At 39.5% G+C, this 20,611-nt stretch overlaps 1 protein-coding gene and 1 long non-coding RNA gene across 3 annotated transcripts; one reads left to right on the top strand and one right to left on the bottom strand.

Moving 5' to 3' along the window:
* The first annotated feature begins 487 nt into the window (after positions 1-487).
* On the top strand, positions 488-12,454 carry LOC113057367 (gastrula zinc finger protein XlCGF57.1-like). 2 transcript variants are annotated; one of them, XM_026224741.1, is made up of 3 exons: positions 488-548; positions 936-1,078; positions 10,731-12,454. In XM_026224741.1, exons 2-3 carry the CDS (start codon positions 991-993, stop codon positions 12,293-12,295), a joined length of 1,653 nt encoding a protein of 550 aa, XP_026080526.1. In that variant the 5' UTR covers positions 488-548; positions 936-990; the 3' UTR covers positions 12,296-12,454. The 2 variants fall into 2 exon arrangements, with proteins under 2 accessions (XP_026080526.1, XP_026080536.1); XM_026224751.1 differs by having other exon boundaries at positions 494-548; positions 919-1,078.
* On the bottom strand, positions 5,177-6,869 carry LOC113057378 (uncharacterized). The gene is made up of 3 exons (XR_003277810.1): positions 6,325-6,869; positions 6,104-6,223; positions 5,177-5,437 (listed from the first exon to the last, which is right to left on the bottom strand). It is a non-coding gene; the product is annotated as an uncharacterized LOC113057378 (long non-coding RNA).
* Positions 12,455-20,611: the final 8,157 nt, after the last annotated feature.

Raw genomic sequence — 20,611 nt, forward strand, 5'->3', positions numbered from 1 at the left:
TTGAAGATTAGAATCCACTGTAAACAAACTAAAAAAAAAAAAGCAAAAATCTTCATCAAAGTGATTTTGCCATCATGGAAAAAAAAGTAAAGCATAACCAATAATTATAATAAAAAATAATAATAAATACTATGCACCCATTTGTAAGGAAGGTTTTAAATTAACTAATTACTCCAGCCAATGTTGTCACGTCACGTGACAAAAGAACGAACAACCCGAAGACCCGAAAGATGAACTAATCAGTTCTCTTTCCGGTTCAGATTGCATTGGGCTTAGCGTATATGGGTCTGTCACGTGATTAAGGAACGAGTCAGAAACCCGATAGACCCGAACTATGAACTAATCAATTCTCTTTCCGGGCTCAGACTGACACAGGTGAATTACTACTAGCAGAGCAGAACCTATAGAAAATTGCGCATGCGCGACTGAACGAATCACTCCCCGAGACGACTCGTTCTTCGCGAGTCACATTAAAGATTCATTCAAAATGAACCACGACACAAACACATCACTAGCTCCCTGATCTTTTGTGATTCGGCTGTAGAAAGGTTTGTTACTTTCTAAGCAATTAAATAGGTTTTTCTAAGCATTTCTGTTTGTTTTACAAGCGATTTAATATTTATTGGATGCAACATTGTAATATTTTGTCTGATGAAAGCGTTCGTCTCCTTTTGCGTTAAATCAGTTTATTGTTAACACTTGAAGGTTGCAAGAAAAGCAAAAATATATATTTTATTTTAAATCGTTTATTTGTCAAACCTTATAACAGATTTCATTGTGTCCATAGTGGTGTTAAAGGCTGTTTTTGGAGAGCCAGCCCCTGCAGAGTTTAGTTATAACATACTTTTGTGGAAGTTCATAGTAATTCAGATTTTAATTTATTTTATTTTATTAATGTTCTTATGTTAAAAATGATAGTGTGTCCAAACACACAGGGAAAAAAACCTACCGGTGAAGCAGCTGAGATCTACATGACATACAGTTATAAAGATGGAGTTTATTAAAGAGGAGAGTGAAGACTTGAGGATTGAAGAAGTGTTCAGTGTCAACAATGAAGAAGATGCTGAAGAAAAAAAAGGTTAGATTTCATTCTCAAAGCTCAAATCAATAACTTGGTCTTTAGTATGTTTTCTTTCATAGTAACTAATAATACTTTTGAAGTATGTCATATGAGTGGCTTAATTAAACCCAATATCAATTTCTGAACTAGAATGCAAACCATTCATTTCCCTTACTTAAAGGGCTCATATGCAAGTTTTCCTTTTTCTTTGGAGTGTTACAAGCTGTTCGTGAACGATGAGCTTCGTAAAAATCAATAATGTAGAGTATATTGACAATAATGTGCTTTTTGAACCTTAAACTATGTAAACATTGCATTACACCATCACTGTTATCTGTAGCATGGTCATATGATGCCTTTAAATATAAAACATTATCTAACAAAATTATTTATTTTGTACAAATAAGACTGGCTGATTGGAAATGCACATTCATTATCTGCCAGTAGTTAACTTCAAATTAATTTGTTGTAATGAAATTGCAGCTCTGTACTGATAGCTAGTTTGAAATTGGCAGCTCTCATATTTATCCAATGAAATTATAATATTCTTTTGAAGTTTAATTGGCACATCACATTGAGCCATATTAAGCATGGTTTCTAGTTTACATCCCTAAATTTAAGACCTCTTGGGAATTTAATCTATACCATTAAAGGTATTTAAGACTTTTTAAGGATCCGCAGAAACCCTGTAGTAAGCACTATCTTTCTGTTGTGCTCCCTCTGTTCCTACACTTAAGTGCTAATGCTCATTCAGAGACTCGCTTGCCGTTAGAATGAGCCTTTATCCAAAAATGAATTTTATTATTTTTATTTTTTGCATATAAAGAAATTGTTAAATGGTTGTGCATTGGGGAAAACATGTTTAAAAAGTATTAAACAACACACACGTGTCTTGACACCTGACAGGAAAGCATAGATCACATTTTATCTTTATTATTTTTTTTGTATAGTATCTTTAATATGATGCAGTTTCGTGTGAAGAGCAGTTTAGGTTGTGCACTTTCTCTACAGAAGTTCACTCCGTCTTTTAAAATGCATTATTCTCTTCTGTAAAGTGACGTGATTGTTGGATGTTTTTTCCATGTGCCAAGTGGACACCATTATTCAATAGCCAAATTGATCATAATTTCTGTCAGTTGTATTGATTAGTTAATGCAGTCCGAACATTAGCAATTCATTTTGCTAAGTTGGTGAAGCTATATGGCTAGTATAGCAAAACCATGGTTAATGTGGTTACTTTAGTTTAACTATCTTGATTTTTTTTTATTGTTTTGTAGTAAAACCATGTTTAATTTATGTAATTAAAACATGAACACGAGTAATCTTACCTGGTGCTGATATTGAAGTAGTCAGTCTTAACAGTTTACAGGTTCTGGCTCTTGATTTTATTATTGTTATTTTTTATTTCTTTGCCGGGAGGCAAACATATCAAACATGCATCTACGGTAGTTCCCGTTGGCCAAAACACACAAGGAAACCCATTGTCAAAAAAATATTGTTGGCAATCAAAGACATTCACATTCGGGCTGGTTTGGGTTTGCCGAAAAACAGTAAGTAATTTGCTCTTGAATTATTACAGAGGTTGTGTGAGAAAAACAGATTCAGACAGGATTTAAATTCGCCAAGTACGTCTGTGAAACACAAATTTCTTGAACAACCCCCTGTAAAACTAGTTCTGTCCAAATAGGACTTTATAGAAATTGTATGGATGTCAGGGCTCTATGAATACATTTCAGTAAATTTACCAGTATTATCATGCAATACAGTTTTGCGTGTGTTGAATGACTCCATATCCACTGAAAAAAATGCAAGTGATCACACTGGCGTCTCTGTCTTGAAGCGTCTTCATACAAACTATTGGATATAGTGCACATTTATCGGGGTCTAACGTTAAAATATTGTTATATGCTTGAACTGTTTTATATCTATAGATTTTATTTTAGGCAGGTTGTGATGATTTGAGAATGCTAATTGATCAAACTTAGGCTCACTGTATTAAACAAACTTATATTTAACAAACAAAAAATGCTCCAAACGTTTTTTTAAATTAATTAAAAAACAAACAAACAACGAAACAAAATATAATCTCTTTGCTATTACATAAAAAACTGAACTATTTTAATAGCTGAAACTGTAGTATAAACTGTTTAGGTACCATTTAGCTGTTCAGATCAGACACTAGAGCATCCCTTCATTCAGACACATTCAGAAGATCTGATAATTTTGCTGCTAGAGAAAGTGTGGCCAGCTGGTTTAGGCAAGGCCAAAGATCAAGAAGGTCAAACTACAGGAGCTGGCCATCCGAGGGGCATGTGACTGCAGTGGAGGATGGTCCATAAGACATTGAGCCATGAGATGTTAAATTTGAAGCCCTTAAAACGCTTAATTTTAGATTTTCTTTTAATGTAATTTATCTTGAGATGTTTTAAGTTTATTTTGAGCTCAGTGAAATACTTTAAGCACCAACACTTTTTCAGTAAGTTATCTTTCTTGCAGAATTTTGCTTCAAATAAGAACTTTGTTGACCAGATTGTTAGTTAATCATTTAGGCTACAAGTCAATATTTCCTGTATGGACAGCGATGGGGAGCACCTAACTTTTGTAAATGCAACAAGTTAGTCTAGAGCCCTGATAATTTTTTTCACAAACATGCAGAACATTCATGTTTAAATGGTCTATTTGCAGTTTAATATTCGTAGACAGTCTATATATACGTGTGTGTGTGTGTGTGTGTGTGTACAGTTGCTGGTCATATAATTAGAATATCATAAAAAAGTGGTTTATTTCGCTAATTCCATTCAAAAAGTGAAATTTGTATATTCATTCATTACACACAGACTGATATATTTCAAATGTTTATTTCTTTTAATTTTGATGTTTATAACTGACAACTAAGGAAAATCCCAAATTCAGTATCTCAGAAAATTTGAATATTGTGAAAAGGTTCAATATTGAAGACACCTGGTGCCACACTCTAATCAGCTAATTAACTCAAAACACCTGCAAATCCTTTAAATGGTCTCTCAGTCTAGTTCTGTAGGCTACACAATCATGGGGAAAACTGTTGTCCAAAAGACGAACATTGATGCCTTGCACAAGGTGGGCAAGGCACAAAAGGTCATTGCAAAAGAGCCTGGCTGTTCACAGAGCTCTGTGTCCAAGCACATTAATAGAGAGGCGAAGGGAAGGAAAGGATGAGGTAGAAAAAGTGTACAAGCAATAGCGATAACCACACCCTGGAGAGGATTGTGAAACAAAACCCATTCAAAAATGTGGGGGAGATTCACAAAGAGTGGACTGCAGCTGGAGTCAGTGCTTCAATAACCACTACACACAGACGTATGCAAGACGTGGGTTTCAGCTGTCGCATTCTTTCTGTCAAGACACTCTTGAACAACAGACGGTGTCAGAAATGTCTAAAGACAAAAAGGACTGGACTGCTGCTGAGTGATCCACAGTTATGTTCTCTGATGAAAGTAAATTTTGCATTTCCTTTGGAAGTCAGGGTCCCAGAGTCTGGAGGAGGAGAGAAGAGGCACATAATCCACGTTGCTTGATGTCCAGTGTAAAGTTGACAGTGATGATTTGGGATTTTCCTTAGTTGTCAGTTTTAATCATCAAAATTAAAACAAATAAACATTTGAAATATATCATTCTGTGTGTAATGAATGAATATGATATACAAGTTTCACTTTTTTAATGGAATTAGTGAAATCAACATTTTTGATTATATTTTAATTATATGACCAGCACCTGTATGTGTGTGTGTATATATATATATATATATATATATATATATATATATATATATAAAAAACGGAAATATAGACCCATTTCCCTGGAGGTGAGGGGTTGGCCTTCTAAAGCTCTTGGTGTCATCTTGGAGATGTAATGCAATACGGAGGGCTTGTTCGGACAGTTTGGTCATAGACACAGTGATATTTTGTTCTCGAAGCTGAAATATACATAAAATGGTAAATATTAAGTAAATTATTATTATTTATTTATATCCAATGTTTCATCAAACCACTGTTGTATTAAACAGAAAAGAAGTGTAGATAAAACAACAACATTGGGACATCTCTCAAAAAATATATATTTCTGAATCGTTTTAGATAAGCAAGAAAAGGGGATACATGAATTCTACAGCTACTGTGCGAACAATAATCAATAATGCTGCCAAATAACATGTTTGTACTATAAAAGTTTGTTGTATCACAGTAAATGTAATGAACTATTAAGAACAAAACACAATTGAATAATTCCATCATTTTGAGTGTCTAGTTGGTGATGGGAGTACAATAGCATGCCTGTTGAGACTGAGACACACAAACACACCACACTCCTTTCTCTCCGTTCCAGATGCTACTTCTATGGCTGTAAAACAAAAACAAAATATTAATTCGCAAATGGATCTTGCTGAGGTACTTTAAATAGCATTGAACATGTATCCCAAGAAAAGAACTTGGAACATAAATGACATTTCACTTCCTCCTTATCTATGACTTCAGTTAAATTAAGCCAAGTGTTTCACTGCATCGCACATTCAGCATTCCTAGCAAACAACCAACTGACCAAATGAGGAATGAAGCAAGAAAGGGTGTAAGGACAGCCTGCATGATAGAAGGACAATCTGCGATGTGTGATAACATTGATATATTGAGATGACGATATGACTTGCCATACATAAACAAACACTAAGGTGTGCATATAAGCTCCGTGGTTGTTTTTAAATTCAGAATAGAACTAGAATTTCATATTTTATTTATAACGTATAAAGTTTACAATAGAAAAGTCACTATACAAACTCTATATCTGACATCACAATACTGGCCAACATTTGCAAAAGGATGAAGAACTCGGGCATCAGTCCTTCCTCCTCCTCTCTCTCTCTGCTGTTATTTCCTGCCTGCAGGTAACATTAGCTGGTCGAGAGCAGCGGCCGGTTTGTCTCAGCCAGCAGCTGCGTTTACAGAGTTGTGCCAAATGTACAAGATTTCAACAGAATAAGACAGTGTGAGTAACAGGAGTTTGTGTAATGACCTTTAAATCTTCAAGGATTCTGGAAGTCACTCGGGTCCGACAGGAATCGAAGCAGTTTTGGTGGAATGTTGTATTGTTTTGTGCCCTTTTTTCTGCTTCAAACCCACATTCTGCAGGCTTCTGTGGCAACACAAAAGATGTATCATGTCACTTTGACATGGCATTGCAAAACTAAGTATACTATAAAATTGGCAAAGAACCTTGTCAAAACATAGGCCTACCTCTGGATATATTCCAGAGTCCGGGTTGCTCCCTTGGGGAACATGATGTTCAGCACGTATAAGACTGATAAGGCTGAACACATAGCTGACAGCAACCAGAGAACAGCTGATGATTTACTGTGACTTCATCCACTGTTATTTTGTTTCCTTCATCTGCAAAAAAAAAAATTAATCAATGAAACAAATAAACAGCACTTTCAAATATTTAAGAGCTGACATGAATATCCTTACCCACAACTATGATGCACTGGTTGCTTAGCAGTTCTGCTAAGGCATCCTAAAAGAGAGGTGAAGACACGGACATATCTGAATCACAAAATGTTGTTTTTCTGTGGAATTTCCCTGCAATGCTCAGGACTCTGTATTGACAGTGGTAACATTGTTATCAGTGTGTCACTACATTCCCTACCTACTAAACCAAATTACAATAAAATGATCAGTTTTCTTATGCTGTGTGCTTACTTCCTAATTTAGCAGCAGCACCTTTGGCTCCTCCTCAAAGTACTCCATCAGGAGGAGTTTTATTGGATCTGTAGTATCTCCTCTGTTTCCCATATATCGTTCTGCAAAATAATCAACAAATATGTATTCTTGAGTCTTAGACCTTTCCAACAATATATAGTTTGCCATGATTAGATTAGGATTTCGCAGTAAAATATTGAAGTAAACTTACAGTTAAACGGTTAAAAGACACACACAGAAAAGACAGACCAGCCTACAGCAAGCAACAGTTAATTTAACCTTACTAACGAACGTGAATGATGGATTAAGTTAGCGTTTTTCGCTCACTCAAAATGGCCCATAATTACATTAAAAAAGAACCTTCATTTAACGTTCAGCCCCCGAAAACACGTTGACTTTTCTGTCTTAACCACGACCAAACATTTAACAGTTAACGTTTGCAGCTTACAATACCAAGAAAACACTAATGTTAACTTCTATGACATTTCAAAATTATCTTTTACACACAAAGTGGAGCCAAAGATGAAGATTTTGCACGTTCACAGCCGGTTTGTTAACACCATAGACATCTAAATACCTAGACGCCTCATTTGCCGCTTTTAGCAGTTGCCGCGATACGTCAACGCATCCGCCATGTTAGTGAGGGCAAGACTGCCTTAAAAACAAATGAAAGTATACGGGGGAGCTGCGTTTTTCTGAATAAAAACACGTTAACGTTTACATTAATCAACCGATTTCAGAGGTTTGTGATCTACGTGGAGGTAAAAAAAAACTTTGCCTCCAGTTATTAAGTTAGGTTTGGAAAATTATAAATTTTCGTAAGGAATTGTGAAAGCTCACATTTGTCTCACTTGTTGATTTCGTAGATTTTTTCGGTATACAATTCTAATGTGAATTTAGTATAACTGTGAAATATGCATGTAATGTAATTTGAATGTACATTAAATTAAATGTAGTTGTTTTATTGCTTTCTCTGTGTTCAATCCCAACATTTTTCTTTCTTTTTTTTCTCTCTTTCTTGTGTCTCAGGTCAGGACACAGCTAATACATCTTTAAACGCTAATAATTTACTATTGTTGAGAAAATTGAATAAAACAAGTAAATACATATCAAAAAGTGACACACTTGTAGTCTGCTTTTCATTTTGATAGCGCTATAGCCTACAGATGAACTCCACAACAAATAATAACACATGTACAGTAACTGATGAGGCTTTATGGATCCAGTGAAATATGCACTGATACAGTGCACAGTAGAAATATAGTAAAAGTGATATGTTATATTAAAAAGTTTATGTAGTATAACTTAAAGTAAAGTGAATAATATGAAAAGCGAGTAAAAGTTTCCTTTAGGACGTCTAACACCCCCCGGTGCTGGCGTTCATAAAGAAGCTCGAAGGGGGAAAACCCCATGGAGGCTTGGGGGACCTCGCGCACAGCAAATAAGAGGGGTTCTAGCCATCGGTCCCAATTTTTCGCGTCTTCTTGTACAAACTTACGAATCATGGTTTTCAATGTGCGATTAAACCGTTCGACCAGTCAGTCCGTTTCTGGGTGATAGATGCTGGTACTTACCACTTTAATGCCCAACAATTCGTACAATTCGCTTAAAACGCTGGCCAGTTGGTTCCCAAAATTAGCGGATTCCCCAAAATTAGCAGATGCCGGAGGCGCAGACTAACGGCCAACTTTTGGCCCCTAAATTGGATGGCTATGGCCTTTATGGGGTATTCCACTATATCCCCGTGCACACAGCTCACCTTAACCATGCAATGAATGGTTAATGCAAGTATGCAATGCCCCAGCTTGTATCAGGCTTTGATGGATGAAGGTCTGAACCACCAAGGCCTGATAGGAACCCCCCCCCCCTAATACTTACAGGTATTTGGTACAACCCGGCTTGATCAGGGGCAGCCTGTGGGTCGTCCCGGATCTGGACCAACATCCCCACCTCCATGACCAGGCACCGATCCACGAGATGGCCCAGATCCCCGCAACGCCAGCAGGCCGCTCTAGTGGCAGGAAGTGGGTTAGGTGATTGGCGTGTGGAAGCAGCAGGAGGATTCTTGAACCCCTTTTGGCTCTGCGATCCCCTTCCCCGGGTCGGGCCTCGTGCCCCAGCTGCTGGCTCCGTCCCGACCTCCAGCAGGGGGCGGCCCTCGGTGGCCCAGCCCAACAGGAGCTAGGGAGAGGGATGGGTTTCGGGGCAGGGGAAGAGGGAGAGACAGGGAAAAAGAGAGAGAGAGAGATAGATGGCAGGGGCTCGCCGACCCCGGAGCTTGCCGCCAGCTGATCCTCTGCCAGTTGGATGGCCAGATCCAGCGATGGCATCGCTCGGCATCGCTTCCTTCAGCCAACAGCCATTTGCGGCAAGAGTCCCGGAGCTGCTGTGCCAAGACAAAGGGTCAGCCTGTTTCAGTCAGTTCCAGCGACCGGAAGCGCTGACGGTGTTGTTCGGGGCTGAGGCCGACCTTCTGGAGAATGGCTCTTTTTAAACCGGCATACACCAGGAGGTTCGGGACGGGCAGTTTTTGGGCAGCCTTCTGGGCCTACCCCGACAGCAATGGGATGACGTGGACCGGCCAGCTGTCTGTCGGCCACCCACATGCCTCAACTGTCTTTTTGAACAGATGGAGGAATGCCTCTGGGTAATCTGTTGGCCCAAACTTCATGAGAGGCACTTAAAAATATTTCTCTACTTCACACTACTGTAGTCTTCATCTCTGGGGTAACTCCCACGAGTCTCCAGCTCTCTCTGATCTTGCCTGTCCCCACGATCTCTGATCTTGCCTGTCCCCACGCCAATCACTTCAACGAGAGCCAGGTGTTAATCGTTTTTCACTTGCCCCATTTACCACTGCTATATATATATATATATATATATATATATATATATATATATATATATATATATATATATATATTTATATATATATATACAGTGCAGACCATAAGTTTGGACACACCTTCTCATTCAAAGATTTTTCTTTATTTTCATGACTATGAAAATTGTAGATTCACACTGAAGGCATCAAAACTATGAATTAACACATGTGGAATTATATACATAACAAAAAAGTGTGAAACAACTGAAAATATGTCATATTGTAGGTTCTTCAAAGTAGCCACCTTTTGCTTTGATTACTGCTTTGCACGCTCTTGGCATTCTCTTGATGAGCTTCAACACGGTGACGAAACTCTCTCAAAACCAACCCACCTTCTTGAGTCTGGAAACTCAAACTAAACACGAACTTGACTGAAACCGGCATCATGCTACAGGCCTCTGATGAGTTTGTGTTGCTATGAACAACGGTTCTTCTTATTTTGGAGCTGGTGCATAGAATTTGAAGTTTAATGTTGTGGTGAGGTTGAATTGTAAATGGATCTTGTTGGATTGTGATACTGGGCTGAATTAACAAAACTGACAATGTCAGGGAATAGGTGTTTCTGCAGTCTGCCACTTTGGGAAAATAAAATGTTTCTCTGAGAACATTTCTTGGATTTTGTGTCCTTTGCCTGTTACATGCCTGATTAAACTGCATTCTTTTTTGTTGATTTTTTTTTCTGAGATGTTATTTTAGAGATCTTTAAACTTTCAACCTTTGTAGCACCAGCGCTATGCAAAAAATGTACAGCCCTGGTCTATGTTATCAAAAGATCTAATATCACTAAAAAAAGAGATTTAACTGTAACAAGCACAGTTTCTATGTTACAATGGGTTTAAAAAATATAGTTTCTCGTACTAAAAAGTTAAATTTAAATCTTGTTTTAGTTTGATAATTGACAAGCAGCCTTTTGGGCTGCAGGTATTTCATTAATTCCTAAAATTAACAATACTGAAAAGTTCTGAGATTTCAGTTTCTTTGAAATGTTGATTTTGATGCTTTATGGTGGTTTTGATGCTTTAGCGCTTATTTGTATTTGTCTTTTTTTTCTTCACTTTAGACTTGATGGCTTTGAAAGAGGAGAGACCAGAATCAAATGAAAAAGAAGAGAAAGACCATTGTGAAAAACAACATGATTCCATAAATGGAGAAAAATCTTTTAGTTGCACACATACATCTTCACAAAAAAAAGTTCAAATGAATAGAAGTAATTTCACCTGCTTCCAGTGTGGAAAAAGTTTCACTCGAAAAGGAAACCTTAAAGCCCACATGAAAATTCACGCCAGTGAGAAGCCATACACATGCTCCCAGTGCGGAAACAGTTTTACATGTAAAGGAACCCTTAATAACCACATGAGAACTCACACTGGAGAGAGACCTTACACCTGCAAACAGTGTGGGAACAGCTTCTCGCGAAAAGGAAGTCTTAATATCCACATGAGACTTCACACTGGAGAAAAACCTTATACATGCCCTCAGTGTGGAAACAGTTTTACATGTAAAGGATCCCTTAAAACCCACATGAGAATTCACACTGGAGAGAAGCCTTACAACTGCAAACTGTGTGGGCACACTTTTTCTCGAAAAGAAAGTCTTAAGACTCACATGAGAATTCACACCAAAGAAAAACCTTATACATGCCCTCAGTGTGGAAAGAGTTTCACACGTAAAGGAACCCTTAATGGCCACATAAGATGTCACACAGGACCTCACTTCTCACAAACGGAAGGTCTTAAGACTCCCATCAAAAATCACACTGGAGAGAAACCAAGGAGTTCAACAAACAGGAAACGCCTTAAGAATCATGTAGAAACTGACACTAGAAAGAAGCCTTTTATCTGCCATCACTGTGGAAAGAGTTTCACACTTAATGGGAACCTCAAGGTTCACATGAGGATTCACACTGGAGAGAAGCCTTACACGTGTGATCAGTGTGGAAAGAGTTTCAGACATAACGTAACGCTTAATTACCACATGAGGATTCACTCGAGAGAGAACAGTTTTCAGTGTCGTCAGTGTGGAAAGAGTTTCACAGACAGTAAAGAACTAAAGACTCATGTAATTGCTCACCATAAAAACCCTGGAGCAGATACTTTCATTTGCAGTTACTGTGGAAAGCCTTGCATAAACACAGCAAACCTTGAGATTCACATCCGAGTTCACACTGGAGAGAAGCCTTTTAAATGCATCCAGTGTGGAAAGTGTTTCTCACTTAAAGGAAACCTTCACACTCACATGAGGGTTCACACTGGAGAGAAACCATTCAAGTGTCTTCAGTGTGAGAAGAGTTTCAGATATCAAAGAGGCTTGAAATGTCATTTGAAAACTCACTCTAGAAAGAAATTGCAGAGTTCTGAGAGTGACAAGAAGTTTCGAAAAAGAAGCGATTTAAAAAATCACCTGCACATTCGCTCTAGAGGAAAGGGATTTAATTCTGCTCAGTGCAACAAAAAAATTCTATTGCCGTCACACTTACTGATGCATCTGAAAAGTCATGCTTATATGAGACCCTATTGGTGTTCTACATGTGGAAAGAGTTTTAAATGGCTCAGCAATTTAAAATGGCACGAGAAAATATGTATTAAGCTATATTTCAAATGTTTCAAACGTCACTCATTCATATGATTGAGTTTAAAACATCCAAAATTTTAATTCTTAGTTTAATTAAATTTATTAACAATTAACATTGTAAAATATCATTCAAAGTTGTAGATTGCTGTGAAATGCCACAGTGTAATGAAAATGATCAATCATAAATGAAAAGACATAAATGGAATGAAATAATACAAATTGTATTATCTGGTTCAATTTGTGTTTTAAACGTTTTCGTTTAACCTGAATTTGGCTACTGTTGGGGTCCCTGTGATGACATCTTGAAGCTGGTCCAAGTCGTGGGTTATCTTACAGCTAAACTCACACAATCTTATGTTGCAGCCTGATGCTAAAGTGATTTAAACCAAAAACTAGAAATACAAAGAAGGTTAACACATTGGCTTGTCCAGCCTGAAAGATAAGCTTTTTAAATTATATTCGAGCATAAGAAACAACATTCATGAGGCAGTTCATTTCCGATTTTGTTGCTGATTTGAAATATGCAAATTCATTGCAATTAATTGCAAATTCAGCGAAGAGTTTTTGAGATTTCAGGATTTTCTCATTCTTTTAGATAGGACTTGGTCTTGTTTGGGCTGCCCAGAGGCGTTGCAAAAATGGCCACAGGGTTAACAGACTTTCCTTGAAAGGGACTTTGTTTAAACAGCACCCCCCATAAAGCATTAAGGGACATGACCACAAACTCATTGTTAACTATTGTAAATAATTAATTCACAAAATTTACCATATGCATTCCATAATTTTTAATCACATTTGTCATTATAATTTTTACTAAAATAAAAATATATTGTCATTATCATTTTTACTAAAATAAAAATATCTTATCAAACGAGTCACTGCTCCGAATGTGTGTTTACAGTGTTGGTGTGTGTGTGTGCACTTTGGATGGGTTAAATGCAGAGCACGAACTTTTTACTTTACCATTCCATAGCACAAAGTCACGTGACTTTTTTGATGCACTTCTCCCGTTATTCGCATTAACCGTTTTTTGCACAAGTCAAAAATCACCTCAAGTGAGCATAAACTTTGGCAAAAGCTGTTTAATAATTTACTTGAGAGCAGATGTGACGGGCAGAGATGAAAATTAAAACATTTTCCTTTATCTTGTAGAGCTAGATAAGGGAACCACATCAGAGGCATTGTGTCAAGCTCTTTAAGTACACCCTTTTGACAGTAGGTTTGGATGAATGAATATTTAAAATCTCACCTGATCAGCATTGCCACAGATGGGGCATCAGTCATGACAGAAAGAGAGAGTGGACTGATTGCAAAGTTGAGAAAAGACTTCCCTTCATTGAAGAGTACTCATTGTCTTGCACACAAACTAGACGATGCATGCAAGTCTGTAACTGGATGTAACCACTTTGTATATATTTTACCACCAATCTCCAAAAAATGCCAGACTGCTCCATGGTGCTACCACTCATGTTATAATCCCACTGCTGAAGATTGGTAAAAAAAATTTATTGGATTATTGAGGAAACTCAGCAGCAAAGTTCTTGTTAATGACCTTGCACTGATGAAATATTTGCTGTGTCAGTTCCAAAACATTTTCCTGAAACTGCAGAATCAAAACACAATCTCTCAATGATGCCAGTCGGTGGACTCATTTGACTATGGAGGTCCTGGAGGCCAGGAAAGGTGTTATTTCCTTACTGGTTAGTTTGAGACAAAAAAAGCTTTAAAATGTCTTAAATTTGCTGTTGTAGGTCTTAAATATTTTTAAACAGGTCTTAGTTTCCGATGTCCATGTAGCGCTACCTCTAATGCTCATTTCTAAGTTTCTCTCTCTTTTTTTTTCAATGGTGTTGTAGTTCTTTCTTCCACTAGTCCAAATATAATTTGCTCTATTACAACTACAAATTTGTACAAAGTTTCTCTTGGAGTGCACCACAGACGTAAAACGGATTTACATTTTTAGCTATGGGGTTAGTTTAGTGTTTAGTCAAGTTTAGTGATACTTGCTTGAAAAAACTGAATTTAAGGGCTTGGTTAAGGCCAGCCAACAACATATTTGAAGTCTACTGCTTAGTATGCAAGAAATTAAACTGGGAACATTGGGTGTATGGGTGAGGGAGTCTCATGCAAAAAGTGAAAAATTATTTGTAGTAATAGTAATGAAGTATTAGGACAATTGTATAACAATTGTATAACAATGTTCAATTGTATTGAACATTATATAGGCTTTTATACATGGTTCATTGGGCATGGTAAAAAGTTTAGACATTGAATATATACACAATTAATAGAAAAAGGAAGGGGGTCATGGTTGGTAAACCATGATCTCTGGGTTTTGCACTTTGTGGTGAAGTCTGTGTGTTTCGCGTCTGTACTGATTAGTTTGTGGGCGTCTCCGTTAATTGTCATCAGCAGCAGCTGCCACTCATTACACACTGCCTATATATTGGCTTGTCTCACGTCTTGTGTTTGTGAGAACGTTGTTCAATGTCAGTACCTCTGTCTATTGCTTCTGTGTCGTTTGCGTTGGATGTCTGTGTTTTTCCCCGGAACCTCATCCACTCTCCGCACTATCACTCAGCATCTAGACTTACCTTCGGCTCTATTCCCCGCAGTTCCTGTGCCATTCTCTCCTGCTGCCTTCTCACCATCACCATCCGGATTCCTCACCGCATCACCGCCATCTTGGATATTCATCTTCCCTGCATTGTTTTTGTACTCTGTTTGTTTGTTTGTTTACTATTAAATTGTTAACTCGCACCTGTTTCCAGCCCCTCCTTCACCCAGTCGTCACAGAAGGTTCTTCCCCCATTGGAAGCAGCGAGCACCAACACTCTTACAGACTTTATGCACCACAGTGTTAAACGCATGGATCAGCAGCAGGAGAGCATCTCTACATTGGATGCGCTGTCCAAGCGCTGGTGGCACAGGTGTCCGAGCTCACCCATTAGATCCATCAGCTCACTTCTCCCACTGCGCCCATCGCACCGCCTGCGCCAGTCGCCTGCTCTTCCTCCGCATCGTCCCTACGACTGTGCCATAGATTTAGTGCCAGGTAAGTCTCCGCCTAAGGGCAAGTTATACTCTCTTTCTATTCCTGAGAGGGAGGCCATGGAGAAATACATTTCTGATTCCTTAACATCTGGGTTCGTCCGTCTTTCCTCTTCTCCAGCGGGGGCGGGACTCTTTTTTGTGGGTAAGAAGGATGGTTCTCTGCGACCTTGCATTGATTACCGAGAGCTGAACAACATTACGATAAAGAACACTTATCCATTACCACTCATGTCTTCAGCTTTTGAGAGGTTACAGGGAGCATCTGTATTCACAAAATTGGATTTACGTAATGCTTATCATTTGGTCTGCATCAGGAAGGGGGATGAATGGAAAACCGCCTTTAATACCCCTAGAGGGCACTTTGAATACTTGGTGATGCCATTCGGGCTCTCCAACTCGCCAGGGGTTTTCCAAGCACCCGTGAATGACGTGTTGAGAGATATGGTAGATCAGTTTATATATGTTTACCTGGATGGCATACTGATTATTTCTTCATCTCTCCAGGAACACGTTCAACACGTCAGACGAGTGCTCCAGAGGTTACTTGAGAATGGGCTTTTTGTCAAGGCGGAGAAATGCGTATTCCATGCACAGTCTGTTCCCTTCCTAGGGTATATCGTCTCGTCCGAAGGAATACGTATGGACCCTGACAAGGTTAAGGCTGTGATAGATTGGCCATCTCAGATTCCCGTAAGGCCCTACAGCAGTTTCTGGGGTTCGCCAATTTCTATCGCCGTTTCATTCGCAAAGTCAGCCAACTAGCCTCACCTCTGACAGCCTTGACCTCTCCCAGTACTCCGTTCAGGTGGTCGGACGCAGCTGAGTCTGCGTTAACTAACCTCAAAAACCGCTTCATTTCGGTTCCCATCCTTGTGGCCCCTGATCCCACATGGCAGTTCGTGGTGTAGGTCGACGCATCAGAGGTGTTGTCCCAATGTGCTGTTTCGGATGATAAGGTACATCCTTGCGCGTTTTTTTCTCATCGATTATCTCCTGCTGAACGCAATTATGACATTGGTAACAGAGAGTTGTTAAATCAAATTAGCTTTAGAGGAGTGGCGTCACTGGCTGGAAGGCTCAGGGGTACCTTTCATTGTTTGGACTGATCATAAAAATTTAGAGTACATTAGAACTGCCAAAAGACTCAATTCCAGGCAGACTCGGTGGTCACTTTGATTTTACTTTATCGTACCGCCCGGGTTCCAAAAATGTCAAACCTGACTCTTTGTCACGTCTTTTTGATCCCTACACCCGTCCGGTGACTCCCGAGTGTATTTTACCTGAGAAATTTGTTGTCTCAGCACTCGTATGGGAGGTCGTGTCGAAGGTTAAGATGGTCACCTAAACGTTTATTTGTGCCGGAGGAGTTAAGGTCCAAAGTCGTCCAGTGGGGTCATTGTTGTAACGTGGCTTGTCACCCAGGGATAAGTCGAACTAATGGGTTGGTTATACAACGATTCTGGTGGCCACGTATGGCTCGTGACATCCTTTTTTTTTTTTTTTGGCTTGTTCAGTTTGCGCCAGTGGTAAGTCATCTAACCGACCTCCTGATGGGCTCCTTCAACCGCTGTCTGTCTCTTCGAGACCCTGATCCCACATCGCACTAGATTTTGTTACCGCCCTCTAATGGCATGACAGTCGTTTTGACCGTAGTGGACCAGTTCTCGAAGGTGGCACATTTCATTCCCTTGCCAAAATTACCAACAGCCAAGGAGACAGTGGTCACTGCCTTAGATCACCTCTTTCGGCTTCATGGCCTCCCGGTAGACGTGGTTTCTGACAGGGGATCTCAATTTATATCCAAATTTTGGAAAGAGTTTTGTAAATTGCTAGGAGTGTCAGTTAGCTTGTCTTCTGGTTATCATCCCCAAAGTAACGGACAATCTGAGCGAGCCAACCAAGATTTAGAGAGGACGTTGCGATGTTTGGTCTCCAAGAATCCTTTTTCCTGGAGTCAACAACTCTCTATGGTGGAGTACACTCACAATTTGTTACCAGTGTCAGCTACGGGCCGTTTCAGTGAAGTTTAGGTTACCAGCCACCAGTCTTTCCCAGTCCGGAATCTGAAGTCGCTGTCCCCTCCGCTCATTTATTTGTACAGAGGTGCCACCGCACCTGGACCAGAGCCCGCGAGACTCTGCTCCAGATGAGGGAGCGCACTAAGGCCAAGGCCGATCGCCACCGGTCAAAGCCTCCTGTTTACGTCGTGGGTCAAAAAGTGTGGCTTTCTACCAGTAACATTCATCTGCGTTCCGTATCTAATAAATTAGCGCCTCAAACTACCTCCAACATACAGGAGGATACACTCCACCTTTTACGTGTCCAAAATTAAACCCGTGTTTTATGCACGTATTACTCCGCCTACTCCGGTTCCCCCGCCGCCGCGTCTCGTAGATGGGGAACCGACTTATTCGGTTAATCATATTCTGGACTTGAGACGGAGGGGACGAGGATTCCAGTACCTGGTGGACTGGGAAGGTTACGGACCGGAGGAGAGGAGTTGGGTACCTGCTTGGGACATACTGGATCACTCCCTTATTGATGGCTACAATCAGCAGGTAGGCCCTTCTGGGAACTCTTACCAACCTGTCACGGTTGGTAAACCGTGATCTCTGGGTTTTGCACTTTGTAGTGAAGTCTGTGTGTTTCGCGTCTGCACTGATTAGTTTGTGGACGTCTCCGTTAATTGTCATCATCAGCAGCTGTCACTCAGCTGTCACTGCCACTCTCCGCACTATCACTCAGCATCTAGACTTACCTTCGGCTCTATTCCCCACAGTTCCTGTGCCATCCTCTCCTGCTGCCTTCTCACCGTCACCATCCGGATTCCTCACCGCATCACCGCCATCTTGGATATTCATCTTCCCTGCATTGTTTTTGTACTCTTGTTTGTTTGTTTGTTTGTTTACTATTACATTGTTAACTCGCACCTGTTTCCAGCCCCTCCTTCACCCAGTCGTCATAAAGGGTGGCAGCATTCACAGTATAATGCATGCTACTTAATTTATTGGTTAATTTTGAACAACACCATAATGTGTGTAAATTAATATGAATTTAAGTGTTATGTTTTTTGTATTTGTTTTTCTTCAGGAGTGTGTAAACCCCCTTGACCTATGGAGACTGTTGTCCATTTCAATGGCTGAGTCCAATGTTCATTTTTTTTTTAATAAAAAAGAAAGAATGGTATGGAGGTTCTCAACTTGTTGGTGTGAGGAGCTGTGGACTCCACACATTTCATAATGCAGTCAAAACTGCCTTTTCCATACAGCAAGTGGAGAACCTGCTGAGAAGCATGCACACATTATGCCATAATGTGCCAACAAGGAGAGAAGACTACACTGCCGTGACCCAAGTGCACCATCTTCCCTTTATCTTTCTATGGTCATCGGTGGCTTGAAAACCAGCCTGTGATAGAGAGGGCTCTGGAAGTTTGCCCATCACTTACACAGTATATGGACAGCATCTTTTGACACAATGGAGGATGCCATGAAAGACACTCTCATCGTAGCAAGTTACACTTCTCCTTGACTGTTGCCAGGCTTTTCAGTCCCTTTTTGAAGAAGTCTACAACAGATGAGCCAGTGATGCCTTTCCTCAGCAATGACCTGGCTGAGCTGATCAAGGTACTGATTTATCAGCACATTACTATTGCCACTAATAATTAGGCTTAATATATTAGAAATGTGAGCACCAGATACTTCCATTTACTTCTGAGATAATTTTTTGCCAGAGTCTCCTGAGAGGCTGCATTAATAGGGAGGACCTCCAGGACATCACCACACTGAAGCTAACCAAACTAGATATAACTCCCACCAAAGGATATTGACATCGGCTTGGGTGCTGAGTCAGTACTCAAGGTAGTGTGCTCATTTAGAAAGCTATTTTTATGATTTTGAAATATGCAACAGTTAGGCAGATGGCATTTTCAGAGACCCAGAGTGCAAGTGGCAGATTAAATTATTTTGTTTAGACATTTCTGCAAAACAAGGAACTGACAGGAGGTGTTTCTGCTGATAGGAATAGTTGCAGAAGAGGCTTTTAACAAAAGTAACAGGTCTGCACAGATAGTGATTCTGATCGTTATAACCATTACATATTGTTGATTTATTGAAATGATTTATCCAATAAAAAATCACTATATTTGTCTTTTTTCACTAATTTTGTCTTACGAGATGTCATTCTCTAACAATGTTGATGCATTCCTGTCTGTTGAGTGCAGAAGTGAGGAGTTTCCCTCCTTCCCACCGATGCACAGAGGCTTGACCTCTTCTTGAGCAGATTCCTCAGTAACTACCAAGAGCTTTTTGTTTTTTGCCACAAGCTTCTGATTTTGTCTCATGGACAGGCCACTGTTGAAAGAGGCTTTTCTGTTAATAAAGAAACATAAACCTGCAACATGCAAGAGGACACCTGAGTAGCACAGAGGCTGGTATGTGACTGTCACTCGACACAGGGGTGTTGCCAAAGTTCCCCTGACAGATGAACTCTTTGAGTTCGGTGGCATCAGCCAGAACCAGGTACCGTCTCAACCTTGAGACAGAGAGAAAGAAAGAAGTAAGAATCTCTTACACAGGGCCAAAGGAGAAAGGCAGCAGGGGATTACAAAAAAAGAGGAACACCATACAAACAGTTACTGAAAGTCTTTCCAGAGATGTGGACACATTTGCAGAGGAGGCTGATGGCAAGGTTGGCAGTAAAATTTCTCATCTAATAACTAAGTCAAATACTTTGAGTAGAGGCAGCAAGGAGAAGTCAGCTGAGCTCAAGAACATTGAGGAGGAGATTTTGACCAAAGGAGAAGAGCTGGGATTATTGTAGCAAACACACATCTCCAAGATTTTTTTTTCTGTAGTTCAATAATTAATCTAACCTTTCTTCAGTACTGTTCAATTTGAATAAATTTACTTTGCCAGTAATTTTGCGGTTCTGCATTTTCCTTTTTGTGTGCGTGTTTTTACTTAATGGCCTTAAAAAGGTCTTACATTTGACTTGGTGAAACCTGCAGAAACCCTGTTACTTAAGTACATAAAAAAACAAGTGCTTTTGTACTTTCTCTCAAGTAAAATTAAAAACTGAGTATATTTACTTTTACTGGAGTAATATTTTATTATACAGATCTGTACTTTTACTCAAGTTCTTGATTTGTGTTCTTCGTCCACCACTATCAATAGTTGCTAAACTCGAGTAAGTAAGGCTGTTAATGGCTATATTATTCACTTAAACATTGGATGAAGTGATTATTTTCGCTTTAATACATACTGCCAATGTATGTTTCAATGAGTCCGCTATGTTATTAATAATAATGTTACTTGCTTG

Source organism: Carassius auratus, chromosome 4 (genome assembly GCF_003368295.1).
Source record: "Carassius auratus strain Wakin chromosome 4, ASM336829v1, whole genome shotgun sequence".
NCBI classification, from domain to species: domain Eukaryota; kingdom Metazoa; phylum Chordata; class Actinopteri; order Cypriniformes; family Cyprinidae; genus Carassius; species Carassius auratus.

Excerpts from the sequence above, each read along its gene's own strand:
- LOC113057367 (XM_026224741.1), top strand. The coding sequence starts at position 991 with ATGGAGTTTATTAAAGAGGAGAGTGAAGACTTGAGGATTGAAGAAGTG. Across the intron at positions 1,079-10,730 it reads AGATGCTGAAGAAAAAAAAG|ACTTGATGGCTTTGAAAGAG; the intron begins GTTAGATTTCAT and ends TCTTCACTTTAG.